The sequence below is a fragment of the Pteropus vampyrus genome, unplaced genomic scaffold, assembly GCF_000151845.1.
Source record: "Pteropus vampyrus isolate Shadow unplaced genomic scaffold, Pvam_2.0 Scaffold66, whole genome shotgun sequence".
Lineage (NCBI taxonomy): Eukaryota > Metazoa > Chordata > Mammalia > Chiroptera > Pteropodidae > Pteropus > Pteropus vampyrus.
This window is the reverse complement of record NW_011888847.1, coordinates 4,791,844-4,811,545: the sequence shown is the minus strand read 5'-3', so window position 1 is coordinate 4,811,545 and position 19,702 is coordinate 4,791,844. Positions and strand designations below refer to the sequence as shown.

General features: G+C 34.1%; 1 protein-coding gene across 6 annotated transcripts in view; it reads left to right on the top strand.

Annotated features, from left to right (window-relative positions):
* The window catches only part of PLEKHH2 (pleckstrin homology, MyTH4 and FERM domain containing H2), an 87,172-nt gene that overhangs the window by 34,250 nt on the left and 33,220 nt on the right, over positions 1–19,702 (top strand). For all 6 annotated transcript variants that reach the window (XR_002780680.1, XM_023531299.1, XM_023531295.1 and 3 more), the window contains 9 exons: positions 2,406–2,481; positions 3,847–3,941; positions 4,541–4,685; positions 6,784–6,920; positions 7,028–7,138; positions 7,299–7,385; positions 8,659–8,817; positions 13,700–13,780; positions 17,554–17,733. Coding sequence is in view for 5 of the 6 variants with exons in the window: in XM_023531299.1 (XP_023387067.1) it covers positions 2,406–2,481; positions 3,847–3,941; positions 4,541–4,685; positions 6,784–6,920; positions 7,028–7,138; positions 7,299–7,385; positions 8,659–8,817; positions 13,700–13,780; positions 17,554–17,733 (1,071 nt within the window). In the remaining variant the exon portion in view is untranslated. The remainder of the gene's footprint in view (positions 1–2,405; positions 2,482–3,846; positions 3,942–4,540; positions 4,686–6,783; positions 6,921–7,027; positions 7,139–7,298; positions 7,386–8,658; positions 8,818–13,699; positions 13,781–17,553; positions 17,734–19,702) is intronic.

Below are 19,702 nucleotides of genomic sequence, written 5' to 3'. Positions count from 1 at the left end.
CAAATGATTGTTTCCTGCATGCAGGTACTTCTCAAGAGAAGGGAGAGGGGAAGGTGCTGGGCTCTGCATGTCCAATGTCTCCTTCTAAGTTCACTGATCACATCAAGGCACTCCTCTCCCTTGGGGAGGAGAGAGTGAATGTTGGGGAGAGATCAGGAGTGTTCAATTACTGGAGCTCCCCCTACATGGAAAGAAACATTAGGGGTGGGGAAGAAAGCTTCCTCTTAACCGTGTAATACTTCTGGCTGAATTCTTGACCAGGACACATTGGTTTTTGAACTCAATCATTTACTTGATTAGCTTTAAGAGAAATTTAATTTTATTCTTCATGAGCTTACAAATCCATCGCTTTTACCAAAAGCATCTTCCTGTGTATCCAGTATTACTGGAAATTTCTTCCATTGAAACATTGACCATTAATACAAGAATTAACCCATCAGTTGTGTGATTCTTTTTAGGTATCGCTAGATTTAAAAAAAAAAAAAAAATCTTGCTATATTTGAAACATAATGAGATTATCTCTTCTGTAGATTTAAGTTTTCCTTCACATACTGACATGATTTAACCTTTGGCCTCCAGAGAAACATCTGGGTTGCAGGATTTTTTGGTTTTCAGAGTCATGTTCTATTGTGATTTTTTAGTTAGACAACAATACAGTTTTAAGCAAATTAAGGCAACCATGTTTTCCCAGTATAAATTCAGATCTTGAGATATATCTGCTCTTATTTATTTTGAGAAGAACATTTCATTGCAGTGTCCACATGAAGCCGTCCACAGTTTATTGCTAAATTCTGGGTATTATTGAAAAAGTGCATGTTATTGGCCTATGAACCTCTGGAATTCCAATTATTTTACCCGTTAGGAAGTGAAGAGTTGAAATTTTGCTGCTTTTATTATGTTGAGATGTTTCAGAGATTTAGGTTAAGCTTTCAAGTTTGTTTTAGTTGGCAAACAATTTTACTACTTTTTTTTTTTTTTTTTTTTTTTGCCTTCTCATCTTCTGAAGCTATTCAGTTACGAAAAGTGATATTGCTTTTCAAAAGCCTTTTAGCAGAGTGGCCAAATATGAAATTTCTTTCTGTTTATTATGAATTTTCGGGTTTCAAGGAAAAGAGAGTTGTTCGAGTTACCACAATTTATGAGTTTATTTTATGGATTTTCAAGAGTTTGAGATAGTCTATCCTTATTGAACTTGAATGTTATTCAGAATGCAGTAGTCGCTCTAGTGGGACAACATGTGATGATTCAGCAGCACCTTATATAGTCAACTCTTTAGAAACACGTGACACTCATGCGCCTGGTCCAGTGGCTCAGCTTGTCGTCTCCTGTCTGCAGCGACTCTGCTTCTCTCACTGCGACTAACTACTCCTCCACTCACTCGTGGCTTCACATCTAATGGCCTCACATCTCCTGTTTACTGCCTTATTTTTTTATGATTTTTCTGTTCTGCCCACTCTGCTGTTTGTCTCTTGTGTATATCTCACAATCACACATCTCAAAGAAACTGCATCTGAGTCATTCAGTCAGCCACTCTAAAATGTCTCGGATAGTTAGAGATCTCATGCTCGTTACCTCACAGGCGTCTAGCTAGCACAGTCCTGAACAAGATTGCCTTAGTTGCCATCTGTGCCCCGGTCCAGACAGCTGTGTCCAGATTAGACGTGTTACAAAGTTCAGGACATGGTCATCTGTGCATTAGAACAACCTCGAGCCCCTTTTCTCACAGGGGGAAGGGCTAATAGCCTTTTTAGTACCCATTTCAGAGATGTCTTTTAGAGAAAAAGCAAAATAATAGCCTGCTTTGGAAGGAGATAATATTATAAATTCTGTTGCAATTCTCAAATTCATTTGTTATTTGACCTCAGGTATTCTACTTTATTGAAATATGGAAATGATAGCACTTAATGCTACTGTATCTGTGATTTCTGACTTCGTTTTTTTTTTCTTCAAAGATACTTTAGAATGGTAGAATATTATAGATAATATTGGTGTGTAGTTTTTTATTATGAGTGGTTTCTGGCTTCATGTTACAGCCATTCAAGTTTTTCACTTTTTTTCTTTAACCATATTCTAGAATTACCATTCTACTACTATTAAAGGTGGAGTTTATGGATAGCCAGTGATTGTGAATAAGCTTCCTCTTACTTTTTTCCTGTCTTTTCAAAAAAAAATTAAAACACCAAACAAAAATTTTGGAACAAAGATAAATAATGGAATGACAAATGGATGGAAAGAACTCGTGCAGTGCTGTTCACAGTGGCATATTTTGGTTGGCAGTGATGACAGTTTCATAATAATGCTGTACTCCAGTGAATATTAAATGAAGAACAAATGAAAAACATGTGCGTTAAAAGAAATCATTTCTTTGCTTTAAATATCCAGTTTAAATCTCTCTTTTACATTAGGAAAGCAGAATTTATGCTGTAGCCAAATCAGGCATTCGAATGTCTGAAGCCTTCAGTATGGAGAATGTTAATAAAAGTAAGTGATTTTGCATGCTACGATATGGATGAACCTTGAGGACATTATGCTAAGTGAAATAAGCAGTCACGAAAAGACAAATATTGTATGATCTCAGTTATACAAGGCATCTAAAGTAGTCAAATTTATGGAAACAAAGTGAAATGGTGGTTACTCGGGGCTGGGGTTGGGGAAAGGAGAATAGTTGTTTAATGGGTGTAGAGTTTCAGATTTGCATGATAAAAAGTTCTGGAGATCTGATACACAACAGTGTGGATAACTGAACACTAACTGAACTATACACTTAAAAATGGTTAAGATGGTAAATTTTATGTTATGTGGTTTTTTTACTACAATAAAAATGTTTAAAAAAATAAATGATTTTGTACTGCCGTTTCACTAGCTAAGGGCTCCCTAAATGTCTGAAATTATGGAAGAGAATTATGTAAACTTTTAGAAAATGATTTCTAGGATTTCTGATTTATATTTTTAAATCAAAATTCATGTTACTCAGTATAGGGGCTCACAGACATTCAACTCTCATGTAGAGAGCCCCTCATTATGTTTTTACTTGAAAAAGCTATAGCAGAGAAACTGTGGAGTTTCCGCTGTTTAAAGTAAAAATATTGATCTTTATGTCCTTTTTTCTCAAAGTTTAAAACGTATTCCTCCTTTCTTTCCTTCTTTGTCTCGCCTTTCCTACCTTCCTCCCTCCCTTCTTCCCTCCCTCCCTCCCTTTCGCATGCCCATTATAAAAACAAAAACAAAAACAAAAAACAAAAACAGAACTGTCTGGAATAAAAAGAGAAATTTTCCTGTGGTTCCTTCTACCATCCCCTTCCCTATTCTACCACTAATCCATATCTCACAGGTAACCACTGATGTTCTATTTCTTCTCATCTATCTCATGTTCTTACTATTTAGGAAATTATATTCTAATCTTTCAATATGAGATTCACCTGATAAAGGCTTTAGAATTTAATAATGATGTTTTAACACCAAGTCATTAATAGGGCTGTGAATAATCAGAGAATATTTTCATAGGGCACTGCTCACTGAACCATTCAGTTGGTATTTGAACTTATTTCTGCCCAGCCTGAGCTGGATGGAGATGCCATAAAAATAAAAACTAGAATCCTTGCTCTCAAAGAGCTTACAGTCTAGCTGGGGAACCAGCACACATGAGGAAATAATGAAACATGTAAGAGTATATCATTAAACCTTCAAATGCCATAATTATGAAAGTAGACTAACAAATAATCATGTGTTGATTCCTTTTCTCTTTTAATTGGAAATTTTGTTAATTTATATTTGTAAGAAATAGACCTAAGTGCTAGTAAGAAGATTGGGGGTTTTTTTGAAAAATCATTTTGTTTTCTGTTTCAGATTCTATTGCAATGCTTTCCTGTACCACATCAGGACTTTACACATCTCTGATATATAAGAATATGACAACCCCAGTGTACACAACTTTGAAGGGGGTAACTTATTATTGTTACAGTTAAACATGTGATTCTCTTCATGATGGATCAAGAAAACTGTTTATTCGTGTTCCAGATTCTGTTCTTGTCATTTACAGAGTCTCCCTTTATAGGGAGTTTTAGAAGTTCACATTAATATATCATAAAAAGAGAAGAAATAGAAAGATCTGGAGAAGATATTTATTCTTATCAGAGTACTAGAAGTCTGAGTCCATTCCTATTATGTCCCATATGATACTCTGCCCCCTCCATGGCTGTTAATTGTTTAAAGGAAACATTACTAATGGTGTAATGAAAACACCTAATTTAAAAAGGTCTTTTTATCACTGCTAGGGTCCTCCTCCCTAGCTTGAAGTATCTAGTTAAAATAAGCATCTGTCAGATATTCACCACCTTATGTTTTCAAGAATCTTTAATAATTGGCAGATGCCTTGCAATTAGAATTTGAGACTTAGCAACATAACTGATAATGGCAAAATATATTCTTGTATTCCTTAAAAAAATCTTATTCCATGACTTCTTCTGGTAAAACATTCTATAGCTAAAGAGAGAGGTGACTTTAGAGATGGACAAGGGAAGCTGCTCTGCTTTTTTTTTAGAAGGCAACCCAAATAAGCAGCAGCCCGTTCCTCGATGACTCCTCTGGGTCAGAGGAAGAAGACAGTTCCAGATCTAGCTCCCGGACTTCGGAGTCAGACACACACAGTCGGAGTGGGCCAGGCAGCCCCAGAGCCATGAAACGAGGTGAGGGAGAGTCTCAGGTAAAGACAACTCCAAGTAATCCAGAATGTGTAATGGGAATTTTATCACCATAATAGGATTTTTTTTTTTTAAATCAAAATACTTGTTTTAAACCACAGTGAAAAGAAAATTAGCCTAGGACTAAGACACTTATATTATCTTAATTCTCTTTGTGATTCCAGACAAACCACATAAACTTTTTTTTGCTTAACCTTATTTTGTCTGTAAAAGAGAAATCATTTTACTATGGAATAAAGTGAGATGCTTGGCCAACATGAGGTTTTCTTTTATAGTTATCATGTGGCATTTTGGATAATTTATGGATTAGACTTATTTCTGCTAAATGGCAGAAAATACACTGAAAAAATTTGTGGTTAATCTGATATTAAGATGAAAACCAACAAAAAAATTAAATATGTTTACGATTTTTACTAGATTTTGAAGAAATTTTTAGCATAGGTAGAGGTTACAGAGATATCTCATCCTAAATGGTGTCTGTATTTACAAAAGTATTTAATGCATCATGATATGTCTGTTGGTTTTAAACTGTGTTGCATGGAACCCCTAGGAACTCCCAAACCCCACAGCTTCGATGGGAGCTGCTCAGCTTTCATAGGTTTAGTATTTGGGGCTTTTAATAATCTCTTTGCTCTTGCCTTGACCCCCAGCAGCTAGAATCAGGTTGCATCACACTTTTGCTTAAAACGCTGCAAGGACTCATAATGGCTCTAAGATGTTATATGATTCTTTTATGCCTTTCCTCATCTCCTTTTTTCTCCGCCTTTACTCAGCTCTGGCCACACTGCTGTTCCTAGAACATTCCAGACTTTTATCTCAGGACTTTTGCACTGATCATTTCCTCCACTTGGTAGTCTTTGCCCATGTGTGGCTAACTCCTGCACCTCCTTCAGTGGTTCGTGCAAACATTGCCTTCCCAGTGTGACCTACCCTGACCACACCATTCAAATGCAGTCCTTTGCCCTTCTCCAACTGCTGGAGTTTTAAAATTCCCTTTAGTCTGGTCTATGTATTATTTTTCCATAGCACTTATTGCCCGGTTTTTGTCTGTCTCCCCCAACTAGGATCGTTGTTCTACGAGGGCAGACAATTTTCTGTTTCGTTTTCTGTTCTATCCTTAGCACATGGGATAGTGCCTAACACGCTGGCCCTGGGGCCAGGAGCCTGAGATTTATACCCCAACAGTGCCCCTCCCTAACTATTTGACTTTGGACAAATCTTTTAATCTCTGGACCTTAGTCTCCTTAGAGAATGAGGGCATTAACCAGGAGGGTCACTAAAGTTTTTTATAGATCTAAATTTCTGTTATTCTAGGAAAAATTAAGATATTAGTGTTATCACAGCTGTTATTTGTGTTAGTCAAATAAATAAAAGTAATGATACAGTGGCATTGTCCTAATACATCCCTTAAATGTTAATAGACACATTGAAACAGTTGCTGGATACTGTAAAAAATAATGATTTGCAAATCTTTTTCTAAAAAGGCAAGTGAAGTATTGTGAACATGTTCCCTTGAATTTCATTTTATGGCTGCTGGAAAATGAAATACTCTGTTTATATCTTTAAGTCTTATTGCTTCTCTTTTATGAGAGATTTTTTTAAAAACCCACGAACTAGTAATATTGGATTTACATGAAAAATACTACTGAAATTGTGGGGATTTTGAATGTGAATTACTTTAAAAATGATTACCAAAAGTGGTTTAAATTGTGATTGTGCAAGTCTTGATAAATTAAACATTTTGTCTATATACCAATATGTAAATATATATTTTTAATCCTTAATAAAAGATATTTCAGTAGACTATTGCATATATTTTATATATATAAAGATAACTGTGCTTGTAATCATACCAAATATTATTTATGTTCTTTTGACTTCCTTGGAATGTTGCATGATAGTCCTTACCCTTTAGTTCTTTTTTCTGCTTTAAAAGTTCTTTATGCCCAAAGGCATGAGAATAAATTTAGCGTAGAAAGATTTATGATTTAGGAATAGCTGTATTCCTTGGGAGAACTCACAGCCAGTATTTGGGCCACCCAATTATCGAATATTGACTTGATTTATTTCTTTATTCATCTAGGTGTGTCTCTCTCTTCTGTGGCTTCTGAAAGTGATTATGCTATTCCCCCAGATGCTTACTCCACAGACACAGAGTACTCACAACCAGAGCAGAAGCTTCCTAAAACTTGCTCCTCTTCCAGTGATAATGGGAAAAATGTAAATGCTGCATCAGATTTTTTTTAAACAAACAAACATTAATGAATCCATCAGCTTAAGCCTCCAAAAGGAAGCTTAAATATTTTTTTAAATCTCTTTTTAATTAGGAGCTACTGGAAAAATCTGGCTATTTATTAAAAATGAGTGGTAAAGTGAAGACTTGGAAGCGGAGATGGTTTGTTCTTAAAGGTGGTGAATTACTTTACTACAAGTCTCCGGTGAGTGGGAAGTGCTTGCTATTTAGAACTGAATTCCTCACACTAGAAATCAAATTCCCGATTGATTTTCTTCACTATAATGCAATTAATTATACAAAGCATTTCTTATGGTTCCTATTATAGGTAATCACTTTGCATTGGTTTTCTTCCTTTCATACAGAGTGATGTAATTAGAAAACCCCAGGGCCATATTGAACTCAGTGCATCCTGCAGTATTTTAAGAGGAGATAACAAACAAACAGTTCAGGTACTTTTTTTTTTCTTTTCACTTTTTCTTTCTTTTTTCGTATCATGCAAAACTCAATTCTCATTTATCCAAGCGAATAGAAAGGAGTTTGGATGATTCAGTGTTTTTTAAATTAACTTTGGGTTGTTTGATGCTCAAAAATGTGTGAAACCCCAGGACTTCTTAGTTAAAACTATAATATAAGCTATTTGTGTTGAGTAACTCTCCATTATACTTTCTTTGCCCTTTATCTCACTGCCCTTTATCTATTTCTCTGTACCTAATCTCCCAGTTGTTCTCAGCTCTCAAACTGTCTAGCTATTTTAGGGGCGGATTATCTGGTAAATGAATTCCCAATAAGATGTTAGTAATTTCGTGTATTACAGAACCAGAAAATGGCAGTTTTCTATGAACTTCAGATGCTGTAACACTAAATGGGAAAGATATTGGTGAGCAAGGGGCTGTACAAGATCTACCGAGTCATACCATAGGGGTAGCTGCTGACCATTTCACCCACACATAGGCCAGTCTTGCCAGAAACCTGTTAAATTTAAAAATGCAGGGTGTGGAGATAGTTCAGTATATGTAATTTAAATTCATTTTATTTCTGAAATGCTTTTAATAATTGTTATTTTCTTATATTGCTCCTTTAGAGGGTGGATATCAACATTTATCAAAAAGGCATGATATTAATAATTACCTGAGAAATACCCCAAAATGTAAAAAGGAGAATCAGGGAAAACTTTTTCTCGGTGCATGGCAGATAAGAATCATTTATAGGCTCCTGAAATATCTGGAAAATTTGAAATGTCATTAATCTGAGATTGGGAAATTATGAGTTCCTAATATTTGATCACATTATGTTAATTTTGAGAATTTCTCTTATATACGTAGTCTTCTTATTTTATTTATAATTGATTTCTTCTTTTCTGTAACAAATAACTCCTCTCTCTTTACTTAAAATGTGTTATTTTTATATAGTCACCAATCATTGTGCTCCTCATTTCAACAACCAGGAGCCTATAGCACATGTAAGGGGGAAAAGGAAAATGGTATGTAAACAGGATAAAAAAATCACACTTATGAAAAGTTTAAAGTCAACTAAAATGAAGATAAATATATTTCAACAAAAAGTTAGTTATTTAATTCTCACAAAGCGATTAAAATATGTAAATTATTTATGGAGTCATTATTTTAGAACCTAAGATTCAAGGTTTAACATGTTCATTTCCATGTTAAATAGTAAGGAAATCTTCAGAGTTTCCTTTCCTATCTCTTTTTCATCCCATTCTAGTTGACCACTGAAAAACACACATACTATCTGACTGCAGATTCTCCCAATATATTGGAGGAATGGATTAAAGTGTTACAGAATGTTCTTCGAGTTCAAGCTGCCAACCCACTTTTCCTGCAGCCTGAGGGCAAACCAACGGTGAAGGGACTGCTCACTAAGGTAGGAACTTTTTGCACATGGCGGTTGTCCCAGGCAACAAATTAGCCTCACTGCTCATGAAAAGTGGGCATCAGAGAATATATATCTCTCTATATATTGAATATTTATATTATCTTGAGGAATTTTAAATATGATACCAAAGACCAAAACTATAAAGAGGAAAAATGACAAATTAGACTGTTATACATAAAAATGTAAATGTTCTTACTTTCAAAAATTCTCTAAGCAGAATTTTTAAAACACAGTTGAAAAACTTTGAAAAGGTATTCGAAACATCTGAAAAACAAGGGTTTTCTAATCAGTAAGTTAAGGATAAATACCAGTGGGGGAAAGGAACGAAGGACACCGAGGGAGAAAAGTCGAGCTGGTAGAGATAGGGAGAAATACAAATGATCAAAAGCAAATGGAAAGATATTTTATTCTCACTAATAATTTTCTTAAAAAGCGCAACATGAAATAATAGTTATTTTTACAAACCTGGTCCAGGGGAACATTTTTTAACTTTATGAACCACAGTTTTGACACAAAGTAAGAAATCTGCTAGTGAGAGAATTACTCTAGAAGGCAATATGGCAATGTCTTGGCCACGCCGTTTACTCAGTAAATATTTTTAAAAGAACGAGTGAATCAATGAATATTAAATGTTTTTAAATCACATATACATATCCTTTGATCTAGAAATCTCAGTCCAAGAAATTTATGCTCAGGAAATGGTTTTAATTAGCAAAAGATTGAAGTATATGCATGAAGTATATGGAAGTATATAAATATAAAAAAAAACATGTAACAGCATGTTTTTTTTTTCCTGTTTTTTAAAAAATGAGACATAATTAGTGTACACTGAAATGCAGATCTTGAGTGTAGAGTTTGATGAATTTTGACAGATATTTGCTGTCACTTTATCAAGATAGTGAACATTTCCATTAACCCAAAAAGGTTTCTTATATGGTATAGTTTATAATAAAGAAAATTGGGATCAACTTAGATGTAGAGTAGGTGATAGCTTAAATAAATATTTATATAATCAGATAATGCTTTACTATGCAGTCATTTTAAATGTTGTAAAAGAATAATGTTATAGAGATATGAGGTATTGTTGGGCAATAAAACAAGTAATAAAACAAGTAGAGTGCAGTATTATATTCAGTCTATGTACTTGAAAGTATATTCATGTATAGAGAGTGAATATAATATGTTAAAGCACAACTTTTATTAAATGTATTCATAGAAAAATGTCTGAATAGTCAATTTACTAAGGTATCTTGAGTATCTCTATGTGACTTTATTTTTGCTTAGTTCTGTTTTCTAAGTTTTTAGAATAAGTAGGTATTGATTTATGTTAAGATAAATGTTATTTAAAATTATTTAAAGTACAATTGATTTTGACAGATATTTACTGTCACTTTTAGAGAAATACAATAACATATTTACAAACAAAATATTACATGCAAAAATAACCTCTACACAACCACTCATCACTCATGTGCTTTGTTTATGTAAGAGGTGAAAAATTTAGGTGTTAATGAGCTAAGCCACCATGTAATCTATACTTCATATGGGAATGTAGGGGGGTGCTATACAGTAATATTTATAAAGACTGACCAGCTTTTTTCCTCTAGAAGTAAGAGGAAAAAATTTACCAATACAACAAAGAAATGACCTATTTTTTTTTTCCAAAATATTACATTACCATAAAAATGTTTTTTCAGTTACTGATGGGTTAGAGATCTCCCTAGTACTGTGCAAATATATATTTACCAAGGAATATAGTGTTACTTTAAATCACATTCTTGTTATAATTCATAATGACTAGTCGTCCCCCTTTTACAAGGACCACATATGTATACCAAACCCTTTAAGTTTAATATGATCCCATGGCCAAAGGTTTGTTACTTCTCCCACAATTAGTTTTTTTGTTCGTTTGCTTGTTTTTACTTTATCAGGTGGCTTATTAATTTCTGCTCTTATTACATTTCTGCTACTCCCTGCTTCCCATTTCACAACTGCGTTTTAAGTAAGTCGACGTGATTATTAGTACTAAACCATTGGGGTTTACAGACAGGATGCCTATTAGGTTATTTTCCTACCATTTGTGAAGACTTGTCCACCAATATTTTCACCCTCAGAGCCTTATAAGAGAAAAACGTCCCTTAGTTATTCTGAGTGACTTGTTCTAAGCTCACATTCAGGCTACAATTTGAGATATTGAGATACAATTTGAGATGCAGTTTAGAACACTTTAGAGGGGAAGAGGTTTTTTCCAAGTTGTCACATTGTTATGATTAAGTACCCAAATATGTAGGTCGATATTAAGAACTTGGCTAATTTGATTCTGGATATTCACTCTTGCAACTTTTAGTTTACTACTTAGGAATAACATTTTCTATATAAGAATTTATTTATTTAAAAAACAAGAATTTATTGGGCAGTTACCACATGGGCTGAAAGATATAAAGATAGGGGAGGGCACGTGGGAGGGCTAGATTTGTGGCAGAGAAGGCTACAAGCAGAAGATATGGGAGAGGAGAGAATACCATGTTTTGTGTGATGACAAAGGCTAATCGGGATGTGATATACACTGTCTTCAAAGTTTCAAACAGAACTAATACGAAGTATCTTTGTTATGGGTGCAAGGTAAAATATTATTCTTTCAATTATTTAGTTTGCCAAAGCCTTGAGGTTTGAGATTGCCTTTAAATCTTCATGAGGATTCTTCTAGTATAATTTGCTTTGCTGTGAGTTTTTCAGATTAATTCAGAGTTTTAAGAAATCCTAATATAATCAGATTTACAAATAAAGATTGACTTTTAAAACACAGCTTTTACAGTGAATTGGCAAAATTCTTCATTAACTTGTAGTTCTTCAGAGATACACATTGTTCTATTTTAAAGATAAATCATTTCAAAATGATGTACTGTACAGGCAGACGCATTATGCTTCAGTTTGGATGAGACTTTTTGAGGGAGTTTATTTGAAAGGAGAAAAAAATAACTGCATAACACAACTATTTAAAAATTCCAGGATATTTGTCTGTAAATATATGTTTCTAAATTTAATTAAACTGAAACATATCTTGCCAAGTGAAACATTTTTTGCTTTCTCTCAAGCAACATTCTAAATCCATCAAAGTGTCTGATGGTGAAGTTATTTGCTTAAACCACAGTTTTGAAAGCCCAAAGGCTGGCTGTGTTTGTGGGTTTAAATGAAACATGTGTTTTACTTCTCCTTGTGCATAGTGAGGAAGGAAGCATTTATTGAGTAACTACTTTTATTCTTTATTTACATTTTCTCCTTTGGTCATCACACCAACCCAATGAGGTCTACAATAATCCCATGTTACTCACAGAAGCTGAGAGGTTAAGTCGGTTGTCTGAGGACATCCATCCGGTACCCTGGTGGAACTGAAATTTAAGCCTTGGTCCATTTGACCTCAAAATCCAGGCCTTTTCTACTATAGTGACTTGCCTAAAACCTATTGTGGCAATAATTTATATTCTTCTCAATGTATCACTATCTGTCCATTTAAATGTAAGTCATTACAAAATATGTGTGACCCTTCTCACCTCCTGCCCCTTCCCCAGTGACCTCTGTCCTTACTTGCTCCGTCTCAGACACACGAGCAGGCACATACTATCTGGCCTTGGAGCTTGCTGCTTTCTTTGCCCAGAGCACTCTTCCCTCAGATGACTGCATAGCTCATCTACTTCCTTCAGGGCTGGACTCAATCAGTGTCAGAGAGGCCTTCCTGAGCACCTCGTTTTAAGTTGTTAAACATGCCCCCCCACCCCGACTTCCCCAAGCACTTTCTTCTCCTTTCCTGTTATTTTTCTCCTTAGTACTTACCACCATGGCCAAGCATGAAAGACAGAATATTGGGCTTTAGTTTTACTGGCCAGTGTCTTGGTTTCCAGGTGATGGGTCTCTCCGGATTGAAGCCTCCTCTAACTATTGCAAGTGAGGTTCTAGTCTCAAGGCAGAAGTTGGCAGGGCTGGCAGGGTGGGGGGATTATAAGGCAAACTCTACCAAACACACCACATTCTAGGTCTGGGGCAATAGGGCTTACTGTAAATCTACTCACTGATGGAAATGGGGTCCTTGTTGTATTTCTAGGCTTGAGGATATAGCCGGGACTGACTGGCAAAAATCACCAATACCTATTTCCTGGGCAAAAATGGGGCAGGGAGGAACCCACTGTAAGGATAAAGACACTCAATGATGAAAAATCTACAATACTCAGTAAAAATTGTGGCGAAATGTCTCCCACAAAAAACACACATAAATGTAAACTCTGTGTTCTTGATGAAGGTATATAGTAAACTGCTGATTTAATTGTTTAGCTCTTCAAAAGGATGTGTGCTCCTGACATATAGTAACTACTAAATATGTAATACTAGCTTTCAATGTTATTTTATTGTTTTACATAAATCTTTTTGGAGAATTCATCAAATGTTTTGAATGAATGAATCTTTTACATTTTAGAAATCACTAGAATTTTTAGGTTTTAATCTTCTCATTTCCAAAATAGAGTGTTAACCTAAAGAGTAACCAGGTTATCAGAAATCTATAAAATATGGAAACTATCAAATATACTTGTGAAATTGGCATCTTGTTTTATCCATCTTTGAATCCTCACTCCCAGGCATAGTACTTGATACATAGTAAACATTTATTAAGTGTTTATTGGTGAGCACCAGAGCAAAACATGCTGTACTACTACTGTAACAGGGAAATTTTAAACAGCATTTGGGCAGTCTAGTTGGAATACCACTTATACCTCGAGCAAACTAGATACCTATGCAGCTTCAGAGAGAGTGTATATGCTATACTTTAAGGTGTCAGAGTTCTGCGCTACATTTGTAATTCTTTGAAATATGATTTTAGGTAAAACATGGCTACTCCAAGAGAGTCTGGTGTACACTTTTAGGAAAAACATTATATTATTTTCGCAGTCAAGAAGATAAGGTATGTATGTATTTTTAATATGCTAATTTTCTGTTAAAAAGTTTTTCTTACAACTCTTCTATTGTTAGCTAAAACATTAGAATTTTTGATAAGGTGGAAATTTTGCATAAAATGTATCACCAGGTAATCATATACCTACAAGGGTTTTGATTCTTGATTATAAGTCTTAGTAACTTTTAATCAATGCAATTTTTTTCCTCAGAAGAGAAAAGTTCCTATATTCCACTACCAACTATCAATTTGTTATATTTTCCAGGTCTGACAGACTAGAAAAGGTCAAATGAAGGGAATAAATAGTAAGCTAGGAAAGAGCTGGGGCGGGAAAAGAATCAGGCCTTTCTCTCAACTCCCTATATACCAGTTATCTATTCATCCATTTACCTATTTATATCCTGTTTATTCGTTTTTAAATTAATCTCCCAAAAAGAACTTGAATTATGTACACTTTCAGAATAGAAAGATGGGATATCGTCCAAAGGTGAAATGTATGCCCAGTTTTCATTATGGATATTCCACGTCACCTTTGGGTTACTGAAGCTATAAAAATTGAACCAGCATGGGCCAAGAATACTTAAATAAAATAGCAATGTCATCTCCATAGAATAGCAGTTTGTGACTGATTACTGTGTTAATGAGACTAAACTTGGTCCAGTGACCACGTGGGTCAGTTAGTATTTCTCTGTTCCATAGTCACAGGCTGCACTCTCTGTTCTGAATGGCTTCATTTAAAATGCATGTCATTATTTTCAATATTGCTCGTGGGGTGGGAATTAACTCAGTGCAGCCATTAAAAATGATACCTTTGGAGTAATGTGGGAAAATGATCACATAAAAATGCTACATGAATAAGCACAATACAAAATTATACATTCATTATAATCCCAACTAAATTATAAGTCAGGAAAATAGAAGCCACTTCTGTGTATGCCAGGTATAACAGTTTTAATATGGAATTAGGGACATACATACTTTTAGCAAAGTCGCATAATGTTTAGAAAAGTTGGGGGAATAGAGGTCAGGGAAGCTGCCACCGAAGGTCTGAGAAGTCAACACAGAGGATCTGAGCCCAAAGCACTGAAGCAGCTGGTCCTTAACAGTTTACTAGGAAGCTTCTGTGACTCCCACATCAGCCCAGGCATCTGACCACAACTGCCTCAGAAGTATAACTTCTCTTTCACTTCTCATGCAAATTCTCTCCTAGGCAAACTCTAACTCACAACCATACAGGGAAGGGGATTCTGACAAATACAGTTCCCAACTTCTCTTCTGCAATTACGGAGAGACAATAAAAGAGGGTAGTTAGGATGCTGAGTTTATAATTCTCAGTCTGGCATATCTGTGTGAAAATATATATATAACTAAGACTGGAAAGAACTATACCAAAATTTTGAGTAATTATCTGTGACAGTAAAATTATGGATGATTTTCTCCTTTTTTTTTTATACCTTCCTATGCTTACTAAGTTTCTATAATAAGCATATAAATAAAAAATAAAGCTTCCTGAGAGTAGAACTTAAATGTTCTCACCAATAATAATAATGGTTATTATTATTAAATAAAAATGGATAGCATTGGTCGCAGAAGAAACAATTCAGAAGAATGCAGATAGATGAGTAGAAATCCATTATAATTACTGTAAAAATATTGAGAATACATGTGAATTAGTATAGTTCCTACTTCATTTTGTGCTATGGGTATTTTAGGAACAATTTACTTTTAATCTGGATCAGTGTCTTTTTTTATTCATTGAAAATATTTAAAAGCACTAGGTCTATTTACTGTTTATGGAGTTATGGTGAATATTTACTGTTTATGGACTTATGAATAATCATCTTTAAATATTGATGGAACTTTGGTTTTTATATGATCGACTATGTCTAAAGCATGCAATTAGTATAGTATTGTCATGTATTATCATAGTAGAATTAATTTTTTTATTCCATTTCTTAAAATTGTTTTTTATTTATTAATGATTTTCTATCTTAATAGGTTGTTTTACTACCTTTCTTTTCTGAAAGTATAAAGTTAATTTTGCATTTTTCCTTCAGAAGTAAATTTTCTTCAGCCAGTGTTCAGAATAGTGCTTTGCGCATAGTAACTACTCAGAAAATAATTATTATTAACCTAAGGGGGAAAAGTCATGTTTCTCATGAAAGACAACACATTTAATTAAATGAATTCATTTTTTACTATTAATCAGCTATTAGCAGATAATATTTCATTTGAGATAAGATATTCACAGAAGACCTCTCTGAGAAGCTGACATTTTAATAGGTTTAATAGGTTCCGAAGAAAGCAAAAGAGCAGCCATGTAGATATTTCGGGCAAGAGCATTCCAGGCAGAGGGAACAGCAAGTGTAAAGGCTTTGAGTCAGGAGCATGGCTGGTGTGTTTGAGGAATAGTGAGAAGGTCAACGTGACTGAACTGGAGTCCATTAGGAGGAGAATTATAGGAGGTGAGATCAGAGATGTAACAGGGACTAAATCTCATGGGGCCTTACCATAGTAAGGTCTTTGGCTTTTACTCTAAGTAAGAAGAGAAGCCACTGGAGATTTTTGAACAGAAAAGTGTCACGATCTAACTTATGTCTAAAAAGAATACTTCCACAGCTGTCTGAGGGAATAAGGAGGATATTAGTTAGGAGGCTATTACTGTAATCCAGGTGAGAGATGATTGGGGTTTAGTGGTGGTGATGGAAGTAGAGAAGTGACCAGATTCTGGCTATATTTTAAAAGTCTTGATGTCAGAATTTGTTGACTGAAAAGGGATGAGATGTGAGAGAAAGAACAGAGTTAGTAATTATCCTAAGGTTTTTGGCCTAAACAGCTAGAAAGATAAAGTTGCCAACAGCTGAGACGGGGAAGACTGGGAAGAGCAGGTTGTGGGGGATGGTATCGGACATTTAAACAGAGATACTGAGTCTGGAGTTATAAATATAGAAGTAGCTAATACATGCTGGTACTAAAGCCATGAGCTTGGATGAGTTCACCCATGCGAATGTAGATGGAAAAGAGTCCAAGCATGGAGCTCTGGGCCTGAGCATGAAAATATACGATGATAAATGTCCTTGTAGTTAGAATGAACATTTTCAGACTGCAATTGCAAACCCGATCAGATATTTCAGAAGCTGTATATCTAAAGCTGACCGTGTATTTTCTTAGAATAAATGTACTTAAGCAAAGCAAAAGTTTTAAATATGCTAAATATTCATGCAGCAGATATAATTGTTTTATTAATTAAAGAGCAGGTAAAATTTAATATGTCATTTTTATATTTATATTAATCCTTAAATTAAGATGAAAGAAGCAATGGTGTTGCTTTGTGATATATTAATAGATACCCTCAGAATACCGCTCATTTGTGCAGATTTAGGGTGATAGTTAATCATATTTCTTTGTACCAGCTAACTAATCATGTTACTTTTTCATGGATAATATTGAGACTATTTTTAAACTTGTCTTTAATCAAATCAATTCTGTGGGAAAAAAAGTCAAGTGAATATTTTGACATAATTGCTTGACTAAGTAAAATATTTTCTTGCTTTTTTCACAAAAGTTAAATGTCTAGTATCCAATTTGTTCCCTTATGTTTAAATTGGGTGTTTTGTTTGTGACTGCTGCTTTCGTAACAAGGTGGGTAATTCAGTTGCCTTTAAGCATTCATTTTTAAAACGGTATGCTTTATAAAGGTAAGACTGAAAAGGAATATGAAAAATTTTACTAGGAAAAGGTTTAGAAAATACCTTCCTCACAATTACTAACATTTACTTTAGTTTCCTTTAGGTCAGATCAAACTCTGGGAGGCTAAAGTTGACGAGGTTGATAGATCCTGTGATTCAGATGAAGATTATGAAGCCAGTGGGCGAAGTCTGTTATCCACACATTACACCATCGTGATCCACCCCAAAGACCAAGGTCCAACTTACCTCCTAATTGGATCTAAGCATGAAAAGGTACATAAGGACTTATTGGTTGATTTAGAATGATGTAGATTAATGTTATTAAGTAATGGTAATAATTTTCAAATCATTATAATGGAAACCAGAAAGAAAACTTTGCTAAAGACTTTCAGCTCTATTTTCAGAGATTCCTTATATCTCTGGAAACAAGCCTTGTTCAAATTATGTCATTTTTCAATCCTTTTGATAGAAGTGGTCTGAAGGCTGAAATTAGTGCATGAAAGTTTAGGACAAAGGCTACATTTGTTCAAAATGTAGCTCTCTCAGACTGGAATTTTTTGCGTGAATCTAAAGCCTCCACCTTTTATTTTTTACTCATTTTCAACAAAATTTTAGTTTAGATAAAATTGAAAAATGTACTACATGTATATGTAATCATATATAAAAATATAAAAGTTATATTTTATAACTTTTATGTGTTTTATTTGATGTATATAAAATAAAAATATAAATTAATTTGTGAAGAGGCATCACAAATTATTGGAGAAGTAATGGATCATTCAATACACATAGTATTGCGTGTCTTTACGTAGTGAGGAAATTGGCTATTTAGGAAAACATTAGTTTGTCATCTTCCACATAGAGCAAAATAATTTCCAGATGAATTTAAAGAGTTAAATAATTTTTTAAAGAGCCTTTATCTGATCTCTGAATAAAGTCCTTTCTAAAAGACTTTCTAAAAGGCAATGTAAGAAATAACAGTAGAAATGGTAGCTAGATTCGACTACAAAAAAGACATACTTCTTCATACCAAATAAAATCATAAACTTAACTAAAAGGATAATATAAAATATAAAATATTTCATGAATGATTACTATGTCTTTAACATATAAATAACTTTTATAAAGTATTCCTCCTTTTTTTAAGGCTCAGTAATATTCCATTGTATGTATATACCACATTTTCTTTATCCATTCAGTGGATATTTAGGTTGCGTCCATGTCTTGGGTATTGTGAATAATGTTGCAGTAAATATGAGAGTACAGATATCTCTTTGAAATTCTGATTTTAATTCTTTGGATATATACCCAGAAGTGGAATTGGTAGATCATGTGGTAGTTCTATTTTTAGTTTTTTTGAGGACGCTCCATACTCTTTTCCATAGTGGCTGAACCACTTTACATTACACCTAATAGTGTACAAGGGTTCCCTGTTCTCCACATCCTCACCAGCATTTGTCTTTTGCTTTTTTTGATAAAAGCCATTTTAATAAATGTAAGGAGATACCTTATTATGATTTTGATTTGCATTTTTCTGATGATTAGTGATGTTGAGCACCTTTTCATATATTTGTTGGACATTTATATATCTTCTTTAGAGAAATAGCTGTTCTGTTCCTTTGCCCATTTTTTAATTGGATTATTTGTTTTTTTACTATTGAGTCATAGGAGTTCTTCATAGTTTTTGAATATTAACCCTTTATGGATAAATGGTTTACAGGTGTTTTCTCTCATTATATAAGTTGCCTTTTCATTTAGTTGATTATTTCCTTTGTTGTGTAGCAGTTTTTTAGTTTGATATAATCCCATTTGTCTATTTTTGTTTTGCTGCCTATGTTTTTGGTGTCATATCTAAGAAATCATTGCCAAACTCAATGTCCAGAAGCTTTGTCCCTATGTTTTCTTCTAGTAATTTTATGGTTTTAAGTTTTATGTTTAAGTCTTTCATTTTGAATTGATTTTTGTGTGTGGTATTAAGATAAGAGTTCAATTTCTTTCTTTTTTTTCCCCCAAGTTTCCTTGGCAGTATTTATTAAAGAGACTATCCTCTCCCATTGTATATTCTTGGCACCCTGTCAAAGATCAGTTGACCATATATGCATGGGTTTATTTCTAGGCTCTCTATTCTGCTCCTCTGGCTTATTTGACTGTTTTTATGCCAGCACCACGTGGTTTGGTTACTGTAGCTTTATAATATATTTTGAACCAGGAAGTATAATGCTCCAGCTTTGTTTTTCTTGTT